Source organism: Thermobia domestica, chromosome 2 (assembly GCF_964235325.1).
Source record: "Thermobia domestica chromosome 2, izTheDome1.hap1.1, whole genome shotgun sequence".
Taxonomy (NCBI): domain Eukaryota; kingdom Metazoa; phylum Arthropoda; class Insecta; order Zygentoma; family Lepismatidae; genus Thermobia; species Thermobia domestica.
Genome location: NC_137455.1, coordinates 83,139,967 through 83,153,217, shown reverse-complemented (window position 1 = coordinate 83,153,217; position 13,251 = coordinate 83,139,967). Strand labels below are relative to the sequence as shown.

Below are 13,251 nucleotides of genomic sequence, written 5' to 3'. Positions count from 1 at the left end.
ATTAATCTATTTTAGGTGTGAATATTTAAACATGCGACAGAATATACATCTATATTTATGCAAAAGATTAATTTTTCTTTCTTTCCTTCTTTGCAGAGCAATAAATTAACAATTTTGTGCAAAGTTACTATGCCATGTGAATTTTTCTTCTAACTAAGTACACTTGAACATTTGTGTACAATAATTTTGGCTATAAGTCAAGACATATTGATTTAGTGAAAGCAGACCCTTTACCATTATAAATGGGTAAGGAAATACGTTTTCTTCAATTAAAAAAGAAAAAAACTCGCCTGGATTCCGTAGAGAACCTTTCAGCTAAGTAGCTGACATGATTGAGTTGAATTAAGAAGAAATATATCTTCTAGCATAGGAATATTGATCGAGCTTTATGACTGTCTATAGTAAGTGTAGTTCCTTGCGTACCATATCTAATTGTAATGAGAACATTTAGCATATATTAATATTCTTTCATTTCCTTACTAACAAATAAAACTATAAATGAACTCAAAAGGTACTTAGCTATCTCTTCTGTATCTTCATATAGATTATTTTTGAAGAAAATATATTAAACGTCGAAGTTTCGTTAACAACTTTCAACATCGTTAAGATACAAGAGGAAAAATTTAGCAAAGATTAGATGTATGGGAATTAAAGTTTTGTTTATGGATTTTATTACATAGGAAATCATGAATCTGATTTGTGTAAAGTTTTCTTTTAACCTACGAAAAAATATTTTATGAACCATCTATAACATTGTACAGAACAGCAAAGTGAGTATCTTTTAAGTCTATTTATAAGTTTGTTCCTCAGGCAATCACATTATAATAAACAACAAATACGTGTAGCAGTACAAACTCCTACGTGAAGGATTTTGGTTTGATGGCGTGCTATTTCCTTAATTAATATAGAAACTGGAAATAATAATATATCATTTCTTGTTTTAATAGATATATAAGAATGGAGATGGAGTTGAGTTGGTTTTGAGTTTAACGTCCCTTTCAACAGTGAGGCTATACGAGACGGGACCTACTGATTAACGTGGACTCCGAACTACATGAGCTCCCGCCGGGAATCAAACTCCAATCTCCCATGTCAAAGAATGGAGATGGAATTTATACTTGGAACGCTTAATTCACTGCAGAAAACTGCTTCTCGCTTTCTTTTACTTCTTTTACACTATAATGATCAATGTTGAAACCGAAGTGGCTGATTTCTGCCACTTCCGGCTTTAATACAGAGATTAGAATCGAGATAGAATATATTCTTGAGACACTTAATTGATTACAGAAAACCGCTTCACGTTATCTGTTACGGTTTATATTCAACAGCGATCAACATTATTTCTGCCACCTCTAGTTTAAAAACTGGATATACATATTCTTAGAACACTAACTAAACTAACACTATGGCCTATGAAACCTGTGACCTCCCCACATGAGCCTCCTAGACTTGATGACCCTAACGATATTTGTTAAACGGTATAAATTATGCAGTCCCTTGTTATCAAGTTTTCGCCATTCCCCATTCACTTCCTCTTGGGTTCACATATTCGTCTCAGGATTTTATTCTCAAATATTTTCAGTTTGTGTTCTTCCCTCAGAGTAGGCGACCATGTTTCGCATCTATACAGGACAACAGGCACGATTATTGTTATATATATATATATTAAGCTTAAATTCCTCGACAGAATTCGCGACAATAAAAGATTTTGAACTGATTAATAACATGAATTTCCTGCTTTTAGTTGACATCTAATTTCTTCGTGGATATGGCTTTGGTCTCTTAACACTGATCCTAGACATCTGAAAGCATCCACTTTGTCTAAAATATTATTTGATATTTTGACACATACATAATTTGCAGTATTACGATTCCGGCGAATTTCCATGTATTTAGTTTTCTTTGCATTTACTTCCAAACTTATGTCCCTGTAAGCATTTAATAAGTTCTCTACAATTCTTTATATTGTTCTCTTATCAACCCCTATTACAGTTACATCGTCAGCATATGCCATAACCTGGTGATGAATACAATTGAGATCTAGGCCTTGGATGCTGTCTTTGATTTGACTTTAGTGTACTCCAGTTGAAGTACACTAAAAGTTGAATAATAATGACAACAACGCATTCTCGAAGTGAAAGCTTGTGGATGAGAATTATGCTTCTCGGACTTTAATTTGGGATTCATTTAAACACATCTTAATGAATCTACGAGGACTATTTTTTTCAACCTCCGGTTGCTCTTATATGTGACCACACAAGCATAAGGATGCGGATCTGCGCACTAGGCTACTGTGCAACTACCCCATCATAGCATCTGCCATGCCAAGGTTCAGCACGTTAGTAGGAGTTGAGCTATAGGCAAGTAAAAATGGCTGCCATCCTTGATTCTCCCGTCAAGTTTGAGTTGCGATGCATCATTCGTTTTCTACAGGCAGAAGGGAATAGTGCAGCAAAAATTCATCGCAAAATGAGCCGTGTTTATGGTGCACACTGTATGAGTGAGTGTGTTGTGCGTGAATGGTGTAGAAAATTTAAACAAAGCCGAACGGATGTTCATGATGAAGAAGAACAAGGATGCACGTCTATCGCCAATGATGAAAACTTTGTTCAGCGAGTGGATCAAGTGTTCGAAAGACGAGTAACATAGTGACTTTCATCTTTTTCGGCTGCTGAAATAAGGTCTGAGAGGACAGCACTTTCGCACCAATGGACAACTTCAAAATGTTGTGAAGACCTATCTCCATACGCTGGCGGCAACCGTTTATGGGGAGGGTATTGGAAAGCTCGTTCATCGATATGACAAATGCCTTAATCTTTATGGTAACTACGTGGAGAAATAACTGTAATAGTGCTTGACTTTTGGTAATAAAATGATTTTGTGATTCATATTTTTGTTTGTGTTATCTCCATCGGAGGTTGAAAAAAAAATAGCCCTCGTAACTAGCTTTTTCTTAGAACACTAAATTGATTACAAAAAAACATCGTCTTTCAATCTCTTATCGGTTTTGCTCTGTATATTCATATTGAAACCAAAAGTTGTAGTAGATTTCTAGCACTTCCGGTTTAGGTAGAAAGTTAAGGATATAAATGAAACGTATACTTCTTCAAATGATTAATCGATTGCAGAAAACCCTTTTCCATATTTATTACCGTTTTTGCTCTATAGTGATCAACGTTAAATCGGAAATAGTTGGTTTCTACCACCTCTGGTTTGAATATCATCTCCCAAAACAAACTTGGTTCCCAACTTTTAATATTCTACATTCTGATCAAACTTGGTTCTGATCAAATATTCATTTAATTAATCAAGAAGTGTATACATTACTAACAAATGCTTCCACTGAGCAATATTTTGCGTTCTCCCTTCTGTACCTTTCATATAGAATTCGTCTTATTTCGAAGTCTTGCAAAAACAATAAAATAAATATAATACATAAATAAATAAATAAATAAAATAAAATTCGAAAGTCTCGTGGGCACCTTAAGAAAGCACTCCCACCGTTTTTCTTCCATTATAGGTCACACATCTAAAAACGTTGAAACATGTGTTTAATTATTTTAGATTAAAAGCCCAAAACCTGAAAGTCTTTTTCCCAGTAAGACAGTGAAATCGGCCCTTGATCCAAATTGGGTCGTTATTGAACCAAAAGGTTACCCTTGACCTAAAACTACCTTAATAAAATTTTTGACCCCTACCTTTCCCCTTACCGAATTATGTATCATACATGCTCAAAATTGAATATTTTTTTTTTAATTTTCGGTGGGGGTGGTCGAAATATTTTGAAAGTTTCACAATTGTACATACTACCTAGGTGTATATGTGGATTTTTTTTTTTTCAAAACCATTGATCCGCATTTTTCTTTGTTTTTTGCGTATTGAAAATTTCAAAAAATTGTAGAAAAAATTTGGGGGATACACGTCGCTGATTTTTTGGTTAAAATTTTGCTATATCCTTAGATACAACTTATATTTTTTCGAGGCCTGAAAGTGATGGCAACATTGTTAAAAAGAAAGAAAACTGAAAACAAACGTGTTTTCCGCAGAGTTTTCCACCATTTCTGGGCCCTCAAGCTGAGGGCCCCTTCAAACAATCCTTTGCCAGAGTTCACAATTTCAGGTCTCATAGTGGTCTGGTCTTTTGTAAATAGTTAAAAAGTGACCAAAGGCACACGAAAAAGTGACCAAAATCTTATTATGCCCCTTTTTTTTCCTTTGTCAATTTCTCCATCATCTCTCTCTCTGTTTGTTGTTTTCTTTCATCTTTTCTTCTTCTTTTTGAGCTTCCTCCTTTCTTAGGTTTTCTAGGTATGCTTTGTAGTTACGGTAAGCAGACTTAACAAATGTAAGAAGTTTCTGAGTAAGTGGAACCAGTTCTGGCCTATTTTCGAATTTCTTTATCCCAGCCATTATATTTAACTTTGCATTGAGAGTTCTCAAAGCCATGAAAGATTCAAATTCATGTGCTCGTGGGTTTTCTCGGGGTTCTCCCGTTTCCTCCCACTTTCTTCATTCCACCATTTCACTCATCTCTCATAATCACCGTCTCCTTTAGCCTAACCGGCATAACCGTGGGACGTAAAACTTAAAGATTTCATTTCATTTCATTTTCTTAAGAACATACAAGAAGCATAACACAAGATGAACATGATGAACCACACAAACACACACACACACACACAACGTTGAGCGGAGCGTTAACTATTACGAGAGAAAACTAAAAGACAATTATGATAGAAGAAAGAATAGACACAGAAGGGTTTTCAACCTCACCTTGAGAGCTTAAACATCCACCAACCATCCACTGTGCTTTAGAAAGAATAAAAACTGAAGTGAGAATAAAGCTGACTGTTTCACATGTGACAGGAAGTACTAAAGCTTTCAGAAGAGGAATGAGTAAAAAGTTTCTGCCTTTCTCCATTTATTTTTATAATATTTTTCTTAGAAAACTGCCAATGCAAAACATAAATCACACGAAAAAGTCACTATAGCACTCAAAAAATAATTTTTAGTGACAAATTTGAAAAAAAAAAAAAAAAGTAGCTTCTAGTGATCAACTTGAAAAAAACGTAACTTTTAGTTAAAAAAATGACTCGCTATGAGCCCTGCAATTTCTTTTCCCTTGCATCCCTTCCCTTCTGTCGTTCTTCAGCTGCTTTGATTGTCTCAATTTCGGAACAGAAACATCAAATATATCTCGTAACAGTGCTTCCACTTCAACCGACCCTTGCATAACAAAGTTACACACACATAGCGTCGCCTCCTCGTATCTACCAGTGCTTGCTTCACTGGCCGCACACAGTGGCGCGCTCTGTTACCTGAATTGGGAAACGGCGACTCGCTTCCCACAACTGACGTTTCGAATACTAGAGGCAGCGAGAAAACAAGTACGCCTTCTATTTTTATGTTTTACCTGAAATCGAAGTAACTCCACGTACATTGTTATTGTACAGGGACCAGCAATTATTTAGATAACTATCAGATATCAAAAGACACGTTTTGTTTCAGATTCTGTGTACTTTATTTGCCAATTGACTTTCTTCGTTTTGATTTTTCTTTGGTGATGTAAGCTGTATTTCGTTGCTGTTTCGTTTCTTCATTTACGAGTATGTACACATTATTCCAGAAATTTAAGCGCATTGATTATGGCTGTTTTGAGACAATTTTTTTCTAAGTCCAACTTCGGGTATTTTCGTACACAGTTAACCAAAGATCTCAGGTTCGAGGTCATCCAACCTTCGTAATCGAGAAAATGTGTGCAGATGTGTTTTTTCTTCTTTTAGGTTTAATACGACGTGTCGAAATGTTACTAAGTGTAGAAAAAGTAACACTGATTGAAATACTTAATGTAGGGATGCAAATAAGCAACAAATATTTACTAGTCCCCCCACCCCCACCCCCCCCAAAAAAATAGCTACTAGCACAAACTCTCTCACAATAAAAATCATTTACTTACCTTCGGTATAATATTAAATACTCGCCCGCACTGATGAACCACTCGCCCCGGGTGAGTGGGCGAGTGTTATATGCATCCCTCACTTAATGATGCAATATTTCGAAAGTATGTATACATATGACCACATGCAGGCTTTGGCATTTTTGTTTCTTTTACGAATTTTCGAATGCCATCCAGTGCGATATACCTTTCCATTTGAAATTTTTTCGTTGACCCCTGCTTCCCACTTATCACGAGCGAGCCTCCGTGGCACACGCACTACGTGATAGAAATATTCAACTCCGAACTCTTTCTGAAGGAATGACCTAGAGTTAGGCTTTACCTCATCGTACCGAAAGAAATTGAATTTGTAGTTTGACGTGTCATCATTCGTGACCCCTTTGGTGTATCAGTATGGGATAATCGTTAACATTCGTTATTTCTTAGGGAGCTTTTGAATGCCGCCCAATTTGACAAACTCTTTCATTTGGAAATGTTCTTTTACGTATGGAAACATAAATGACAAAGCTAGCATATGTTCATATGTATATAGTTTGAAAATATTGTATCGTTAAGTTTTTCAATCGATTTTACTTCTTTTCTACACTTAATAACTTTTCAACATGTGTTACTATACTTAAAAGAAAAATACCTCTGCACAATTTCTGCCGATTGTAAAAGTTGACTTGGGGGCTCGAACTTGCTACCTTTTCGTTTACAGTTTCCGAAGATACTCGAAGTTGAACTTAGAAAAAATTGTCTCAAAACATCCATAATCAATGTTCGCAAACTTTCTACAATAAGGTGTAGATACCAGTAAATGAAGAAACGAAACAGCAATGAAATACAGCTTACATCACCAAAGAAAAATCAAAACGAAGAAAATAAATTGACAAATAAAGTACACAGAATCTGAAACAAAACATGTCTTTTGATATCCAATAGTTATCCAAATAATTGCTGGTCCCTGTACAATAACAATGTATGTGGAGTTACTTCGATTTCAGGTAAAACAAAGAAATAGAAGGCGTACTTGTTTCTTCGCTGCCTCTAGTGCTTATTCGAAACGTCAGTTGTGGGAAGGGAGTCGCCGTTTTCTGATGCAGGTAACAGAGAGCGCCACTGTGTGCGGCCAGTGAAGCAAGCACTGGTAGATACGAGGAGGCGACGCGATGTGTGTGTAACTTTGTTATGCAAGAGTCAGTTTAAGTGGAAGCACTGTTACGAGATATATTTGACGTTTCTGTTCCGAAATTGAGACAATCGAAGCAGCCGAAGAACGTCAGAAGGGGAAGGGACGCAAGAGAAAGGAAAATTGTGAACTCTGGCAAAGGATTGTTTGAAGAGGCCCTCAGCTTGAGGGCTCAAAAATGGTGGAGAAAACTGCGGAAAACACATGTTTTCTTTCTTTTTGACAATGTTGCCATCAATTTCAGGTCTCGAAAAAATATATGTTATACCTAAGAGTATAACAAAATTTTTAACAAAAAAATCAGCAACGTCTATCCCCCCCCCAATTTTTTTCTGCAATTTTTTGAAATTTTAAACATGCAAAAAACAAAGAAATTGCGGATCAATGGTTTTGAAAAAATGCACATATACACCTAGATAGTACCTACAATCTGTGAAACTTTCAAAATATTTCGGCCACCCCCACAGAAAATAAAGAATATTCAATTTTGAGTATGTATGATACATAATTCGGTAAGGGGAGGGGGTAGTGGGTCAAAAAAAAAATTGAGGTAGTTTTAGGTCAAGGGTAAAATTTTGGATCAATAATGACCCAATTTGGATCAAGGGCCGATTTCACTATCTTACTAGGAGAGACCCTTTCATGCTTTTAACCTTAAGGAATTTCTGAGATATGGATATTGTAAATTAATTTCATCCATTTTTCTGCCCACCTCATTTTCTTCACTTATAGTAAAAAAACGCTGAACGACGTCTCATGTTATTTTAAATGACAAGTTCAAATACTAAATTTTGTGTCTCTAACTTTAAGACATTCCGAGTTATGGACTCTTATTATAATAATTGTAATCTCTACCCCTTTCTTGTTCTTTCCACTTATTTTCTTCCCTTTTAGGTCAAATATTAAAAAACGCTGACAAAGATTATATTTTATTTTAAATTAGAAGTCCATATATGAAATTTCTTATCCGTAATCTTCAGGAATTAGAAGATAACGTTTTAATATAACGATTTCCACCCCTATTTCCCACCTTTCCCGTCCGATTTCCAAAAATTCATCCTTAGTGGTACCTTACGCCTTAAGTCCTATGCCCTGTCCAAATTTCAAGTTTCTGGCTTAAGCGGTTTGGCCTTGGCGTTGATCAGTCAGTCAGTAGTTCACTCACTCACTCATTCACTCCGTACTTCTTTTATACAGAGGTTGTTCAGCCTACGTTTGGCCGATTTCGTTTGGCCGTCACAAACACAAAAGATGAATAATATTTCCTTTCTTTATAAAAGTTGTTACTTTGTTCACTGTGAAAAACTAAGCCAAACAATGTACGGTATGTTGCAAGGTATGATTTTTCTATATCATATCAAGTTTACAATATGCGTGAAACATTGCAAATGGTTGTATTTCCACAAGAAGCGACATACATGCAATATAAATTCACCAATCAATGTTGTGAAGATATGTGTATTTGGACATATGGAAAAGTTTCTTATTTTGAACAATGGGACATTTTATTTTAAAAGAACATTTCAGTCAAAAGCGATCATTTCAGCGACTGCACAATGTGATTCCAAATCTGACAAATAATCAATGTTAGTCACACAGCACACCTACAATATAGTTAAATTCAGCCTATACCCGACTTAGTAGATCAGGGTAAACGTAGAGATGGCACGTATGGTGTAATGTCGCAAATTCTATGATACGCAGACAATTTTACAAGTCAGACGGCTTAAGCTTGGGAACATTGGTGGCCACAGTGAGAGTACCTACCTGGCCATATCCTGAACACGATCGATGCAACGATGATGCAATTTCTTCTTTAGGTATGAACGAAAATCATTGTGGGAACAGTAGAGCGCTCTCTCACTCTAGGATGAAGTGTCTGCTACTTGTCATCAGTTATACCATAAGCAACAACTGTACTATGTCAAAAATGACGTATCAGTAACCGTGGCCTCAACGTAGAAAAGGCAACCATATACCTTTCTCTGAAATATGACGTGAAACTCTTTTATTTTCGGAAAGCTCCAAGTACGTTCGACCGTTGTATGGAGGTTTTCTAATTCCCAAATACGCGTGTTCAGGTTTCTGTGTCCTGAAAGATAAGAAACTGTCACGTTGCTGAATATAAACTTGTTGCAGAAACTCTTCCCTGCCATGCTTGTTACATTTTAGTGAAGAATGACAAGCATATATCTTACCATTGGAGGAACTGTTTGAAGAAGTTACAGTTTATACAGCTCCACTTATAAAGGTTTACGAAATGTTTTTCATCCGCATTCTGTGAAATGTTGAGTTTATGTTTGTCCTTCGTGGAACTGAACTGAAAAGGATTACTCAAGTATTCCCCTTCTTTTAGACATTGACCAGGACACACAAGAACTTTCTCTCTCAATTCTTAAAACAAGAACAAGATGCACGATGTACGATGCAAAACGGAGGACAGATGATATTGCAATTAATGGATGGAATAAAAACGAAAAACTTCTGCGTCAGGCGAAGAGGCTAGTTGAGGATCATATTCATGGAAGTTTCTCAGTTTGGGACAAAACGTTCAAGTAACATAATAATGATATCATTATTATTTTATTATGCTATGATATTCTACACGAGTGGATACTTTCGGCACCTTGCACGAAGTTCTGTACACTCAACCTAATTACAGTGCTAATTCATACATGACAAATGCTTGTCTATGACTATATTAGATCTATTTTCTATGTGTATGAACATGGAAGCCACAGACAATTGAGAAATCGCGTTGAAATTCACCATCTGATGAATGCATCCTTTATTTTATAGTAATTCATATGCACATCTGTATTCGTCTGTATAAATAGCTATATGTAATGTTTCACAGGCAATAAACACAATGTACATAATCGATTTTCGAATTCGATTTCGTTGCACTTTCACCTTTGAACTTCGAACTCACACATAGTAGACAACACTGCATAATCTTTCAGGGCACAACTACCATTATCTATATCCATGTTTGAGTAGACAATCGACGGCTTGAACTGCTCCGGTCATGTAACACACCACAAGCGATACTCGTATGCTGATATCGCAACATTAATGACTCACCTTCTATAATTTCAATCTCATATCCAGATATTCAGGAAATTTAATTCAGTTACAACAACTTACCCTATCACATGTGAGGCATTGAACGGAACTAAGCACCTTGCCATCAAAGACATCGGATATTATACTCCTATATTTCACTGTAGGTTTTTTACGTGTTGGCCTTGCAGGGGAACTTGGAGAAGAACCTAAAATACAGACATATGTAAAAATTTCTTTTAATTATTGAAGTTAAAAGTTAATAACACTGCTATAAAAAGAACAATATTAGAATCTACTCCATTTTAAAGTACTGTAAAAACTAAATAGATATACAGGTGGTGGTTTATAACGAATTTGGCACTTATTTGTTACCAGCTTAAGAAATACCGCGTCGCTACCAGTGGTTGAGCTTGATGTGCGAGATTCGTCCCGCGGCGTGTTAGCTGTCACCGGTGATCTAACAAGTAAACCTTACGTTTGGGTGAATCGAGTTGCTGAGACACATATGAGAAAGCAGTACTAAATGTGGTCAGTATTTCAGTGAAGTTGTAGGTGCGAAGCTCCAGGGGTTTAGGAGATACAGCTACCAGAACATCACATGGAAGTACAGAATAGTCTTCATACAGTTGGAGGTAAAAGCTCCGTAAGACCTCTTGTAACGACAAAAGGTGAATAACAAATATATGGGTACATATTAGGACTAGGGGGAAATCATATAGTAAGGGTATACCTGACGGCGGCCATCTTGAAATCCGCCATTTGAATTAAGGTTAAGTTTTTAAAATAGGAATAGGGTCATGTGATACATGATTTAAGGCGCAAATTTAATCAAAAGAACAATGGTGACTTAATTTGGATTTACGCGCAATTGGTAAAAAGTTACAGGGAAATTAAATATTGTTGCAGTATATGTATTAGTCCTTTACCCCACCGTGTAAATTTTGTGTTAATGATAATAATTAAATAAAAAGCAGGTGGATAAATATTAGGTCTACGGTAAGAGTTGCCTTGATGGCGGCCATGTTCAAATCCGCCATTTTGAATCAGACAAAAGTTTTAAAACAAAGTTACAAACGTTTCTTCCAGATTTTCCCCATATATTATCTATTGTAATCGGATTCAAAACTTTAGGTCGCTTGAGGCACCATTTAAAATTATTCAATGGATCTAATTTTTCTCCTGGCTTAATTTAGTCCCATATGGAACCATTTTAGGGGGCTCGTCCAAGGAAATTCCTAAATTTATTTTTCCCCATATAAGTAAGGACCACCCTAATATATATATATACGCATAGGAATTTGTCTAAGGTAAATTTTTTCTTTCTTATTTGTGTGTGTGGAACCATCAGCTTGCCAGTCGTATATATGCATACATTTGTGCAAAGGTAAGATACAGTCAAACCTTGATTTCCGAACCACTGAGGCTACCCATTTAACCCATTTTTGTAGTGTTTTTATCAATACATATGGACTCAGGTCATTTTCTTTGAAACACCCTGTATATAGAGGGTGGAGGTATAAAATATTCCTTTGAAAACAGCCAGGTAAAGCAAAGAGATAAATGGTTTCTAAGAAATAAAAATACTTAAAGTTTACGATTTCCTCAGCTTTTTAGGAAATTACCTGACTTTTCCATGTTTTCCAGGCCGCTGAGAACCCTATCAAGAAATCACGTAATTCAGTCAAAAGAAAATAAAAAATAAAAATGAAATCTTCACGTCCCACGGTATGCCGGTTAGGCTAAAGGAGACGGTGATGATGAGAAATGAATGAAATAGTGGACTGAAGAATGTGGGAGGAAACGGGAGAACCCCGAGAAAACCCACGAGCGCGGTAGGCGTGGTTGTTGACCCAGGTGTGCTGTTGTACCAGGATAATGCACCTGTCCACATTTCATGTATGCGAGAGCTGCTTTCGCAGATGCATCCTTTGAATTGGTGCTCAATCCCACTATTCTCCAGATTTGGCCTTCACTGACTTTCATTTGCTTAAACATTTGAAGAACAACTTGCGTAGGAAGAAATTTTTTGCTGGTTCGGAGGTGATAGTGGCTGTATACTCATGATTGGAGAATCAGTCGAAACACAGATTTTTGTTGTTGTTGCGTGCAAGACTTCCAGACATTGGAGCATCGACAGGAGAAGTGCACTGGTGTTACAGGGAAGTATGTTTGAGAAATATCTAAGAATTAATCGAGTGCCACTCTTTCTATATTAGGATCGGAGCAACCTGAGCGCCCCTTGTAATTTCATCGACGATACTCAACTTATTACACAACCCACTCTTTAGCAATATATTGCACTTTATTATCGCGATAAACTGCTACAGTTTACATTTGAAAAATAATATAATAATTACAACATATACTGAATAGATTATGAAACTGATACATTTCAGCACGTTTGCAAATATTTTTGTGGAATTCAAGAGCACATACCTGCAGAGATAAGAGTGCGAAAAAATTTACAATCTAGTACGAATATCCATGCATTTAAATAAATTTACATAAACCTACGGCAGAGTAAACCAGCAATATTGTAGTCACTCGCTACGAGCATAATTAAGAAATCAATAAAGATATTTTGCCTTTTTATGAGTTTTTATTGCATAAAAGAAGAAACACGTCGCTATGTCAAGCAGTGTACTGACGGGATTGAGCGAGATGTTCAGTACGAGAGAAAACTGTATGATACCTTTGATACTTACCTCGAATAGATGGTTGCGAACAACTATGGTGTTTCATGGATTGAGAATGTGATGCCGTTAATTTGGAGCGTATCTTCTCTTGAGGAGGAGATGGTGACCTTGATAACCTATTAAGTAAACAAGTACACAATATATTAGCTACCATTTTAGACAGACAATCTTATTGAAAATTCAATATTGTTCTCATGACAAAATTCCAACCTTTTCCAGGACTTCTCCTTTCTACAGATATATTATTGAATCAGTTACTATACTCTTACTTTCATAGTTTTTAATATTGAAGAGTAGAATGCAGACTGATTAATTTTACTATTACCATGTCACCATGTACAGAATGCGAATAAACCACAAAC

The 13,251-nt window shown here is 36.1% G+C and overlaps 1 protein-coding gene across 1 annotated transcript in view; it reads right to left on the bottom strand.

Moving 5' to 3' along the window:
• Positions 1 to 13,251, bottom strand: part of Usp20-33 (Ubiquitin specific protease 20/33) — an 88,001-nt gene that overhangs the window by 33,377 nt on the left and 41,373 nt on the right. The window contains exons 9-10 of the mRNA XM_081743288.1: positions 12,899 to 13,005; positions 10,275 to 10,399 (exon numbers count right to left, since the gene is read on the bottom strand). Coding sequence (XP_081599414.1) covers positions 10,275 to 10,399; positions 12,899 to 13,005 — 232 coding nt within the window. The remainder of the gene's footprint in view (positions 1 to 10,274; positions 10,400 to 12,898; positions 13,006 to 13,251) is intronic.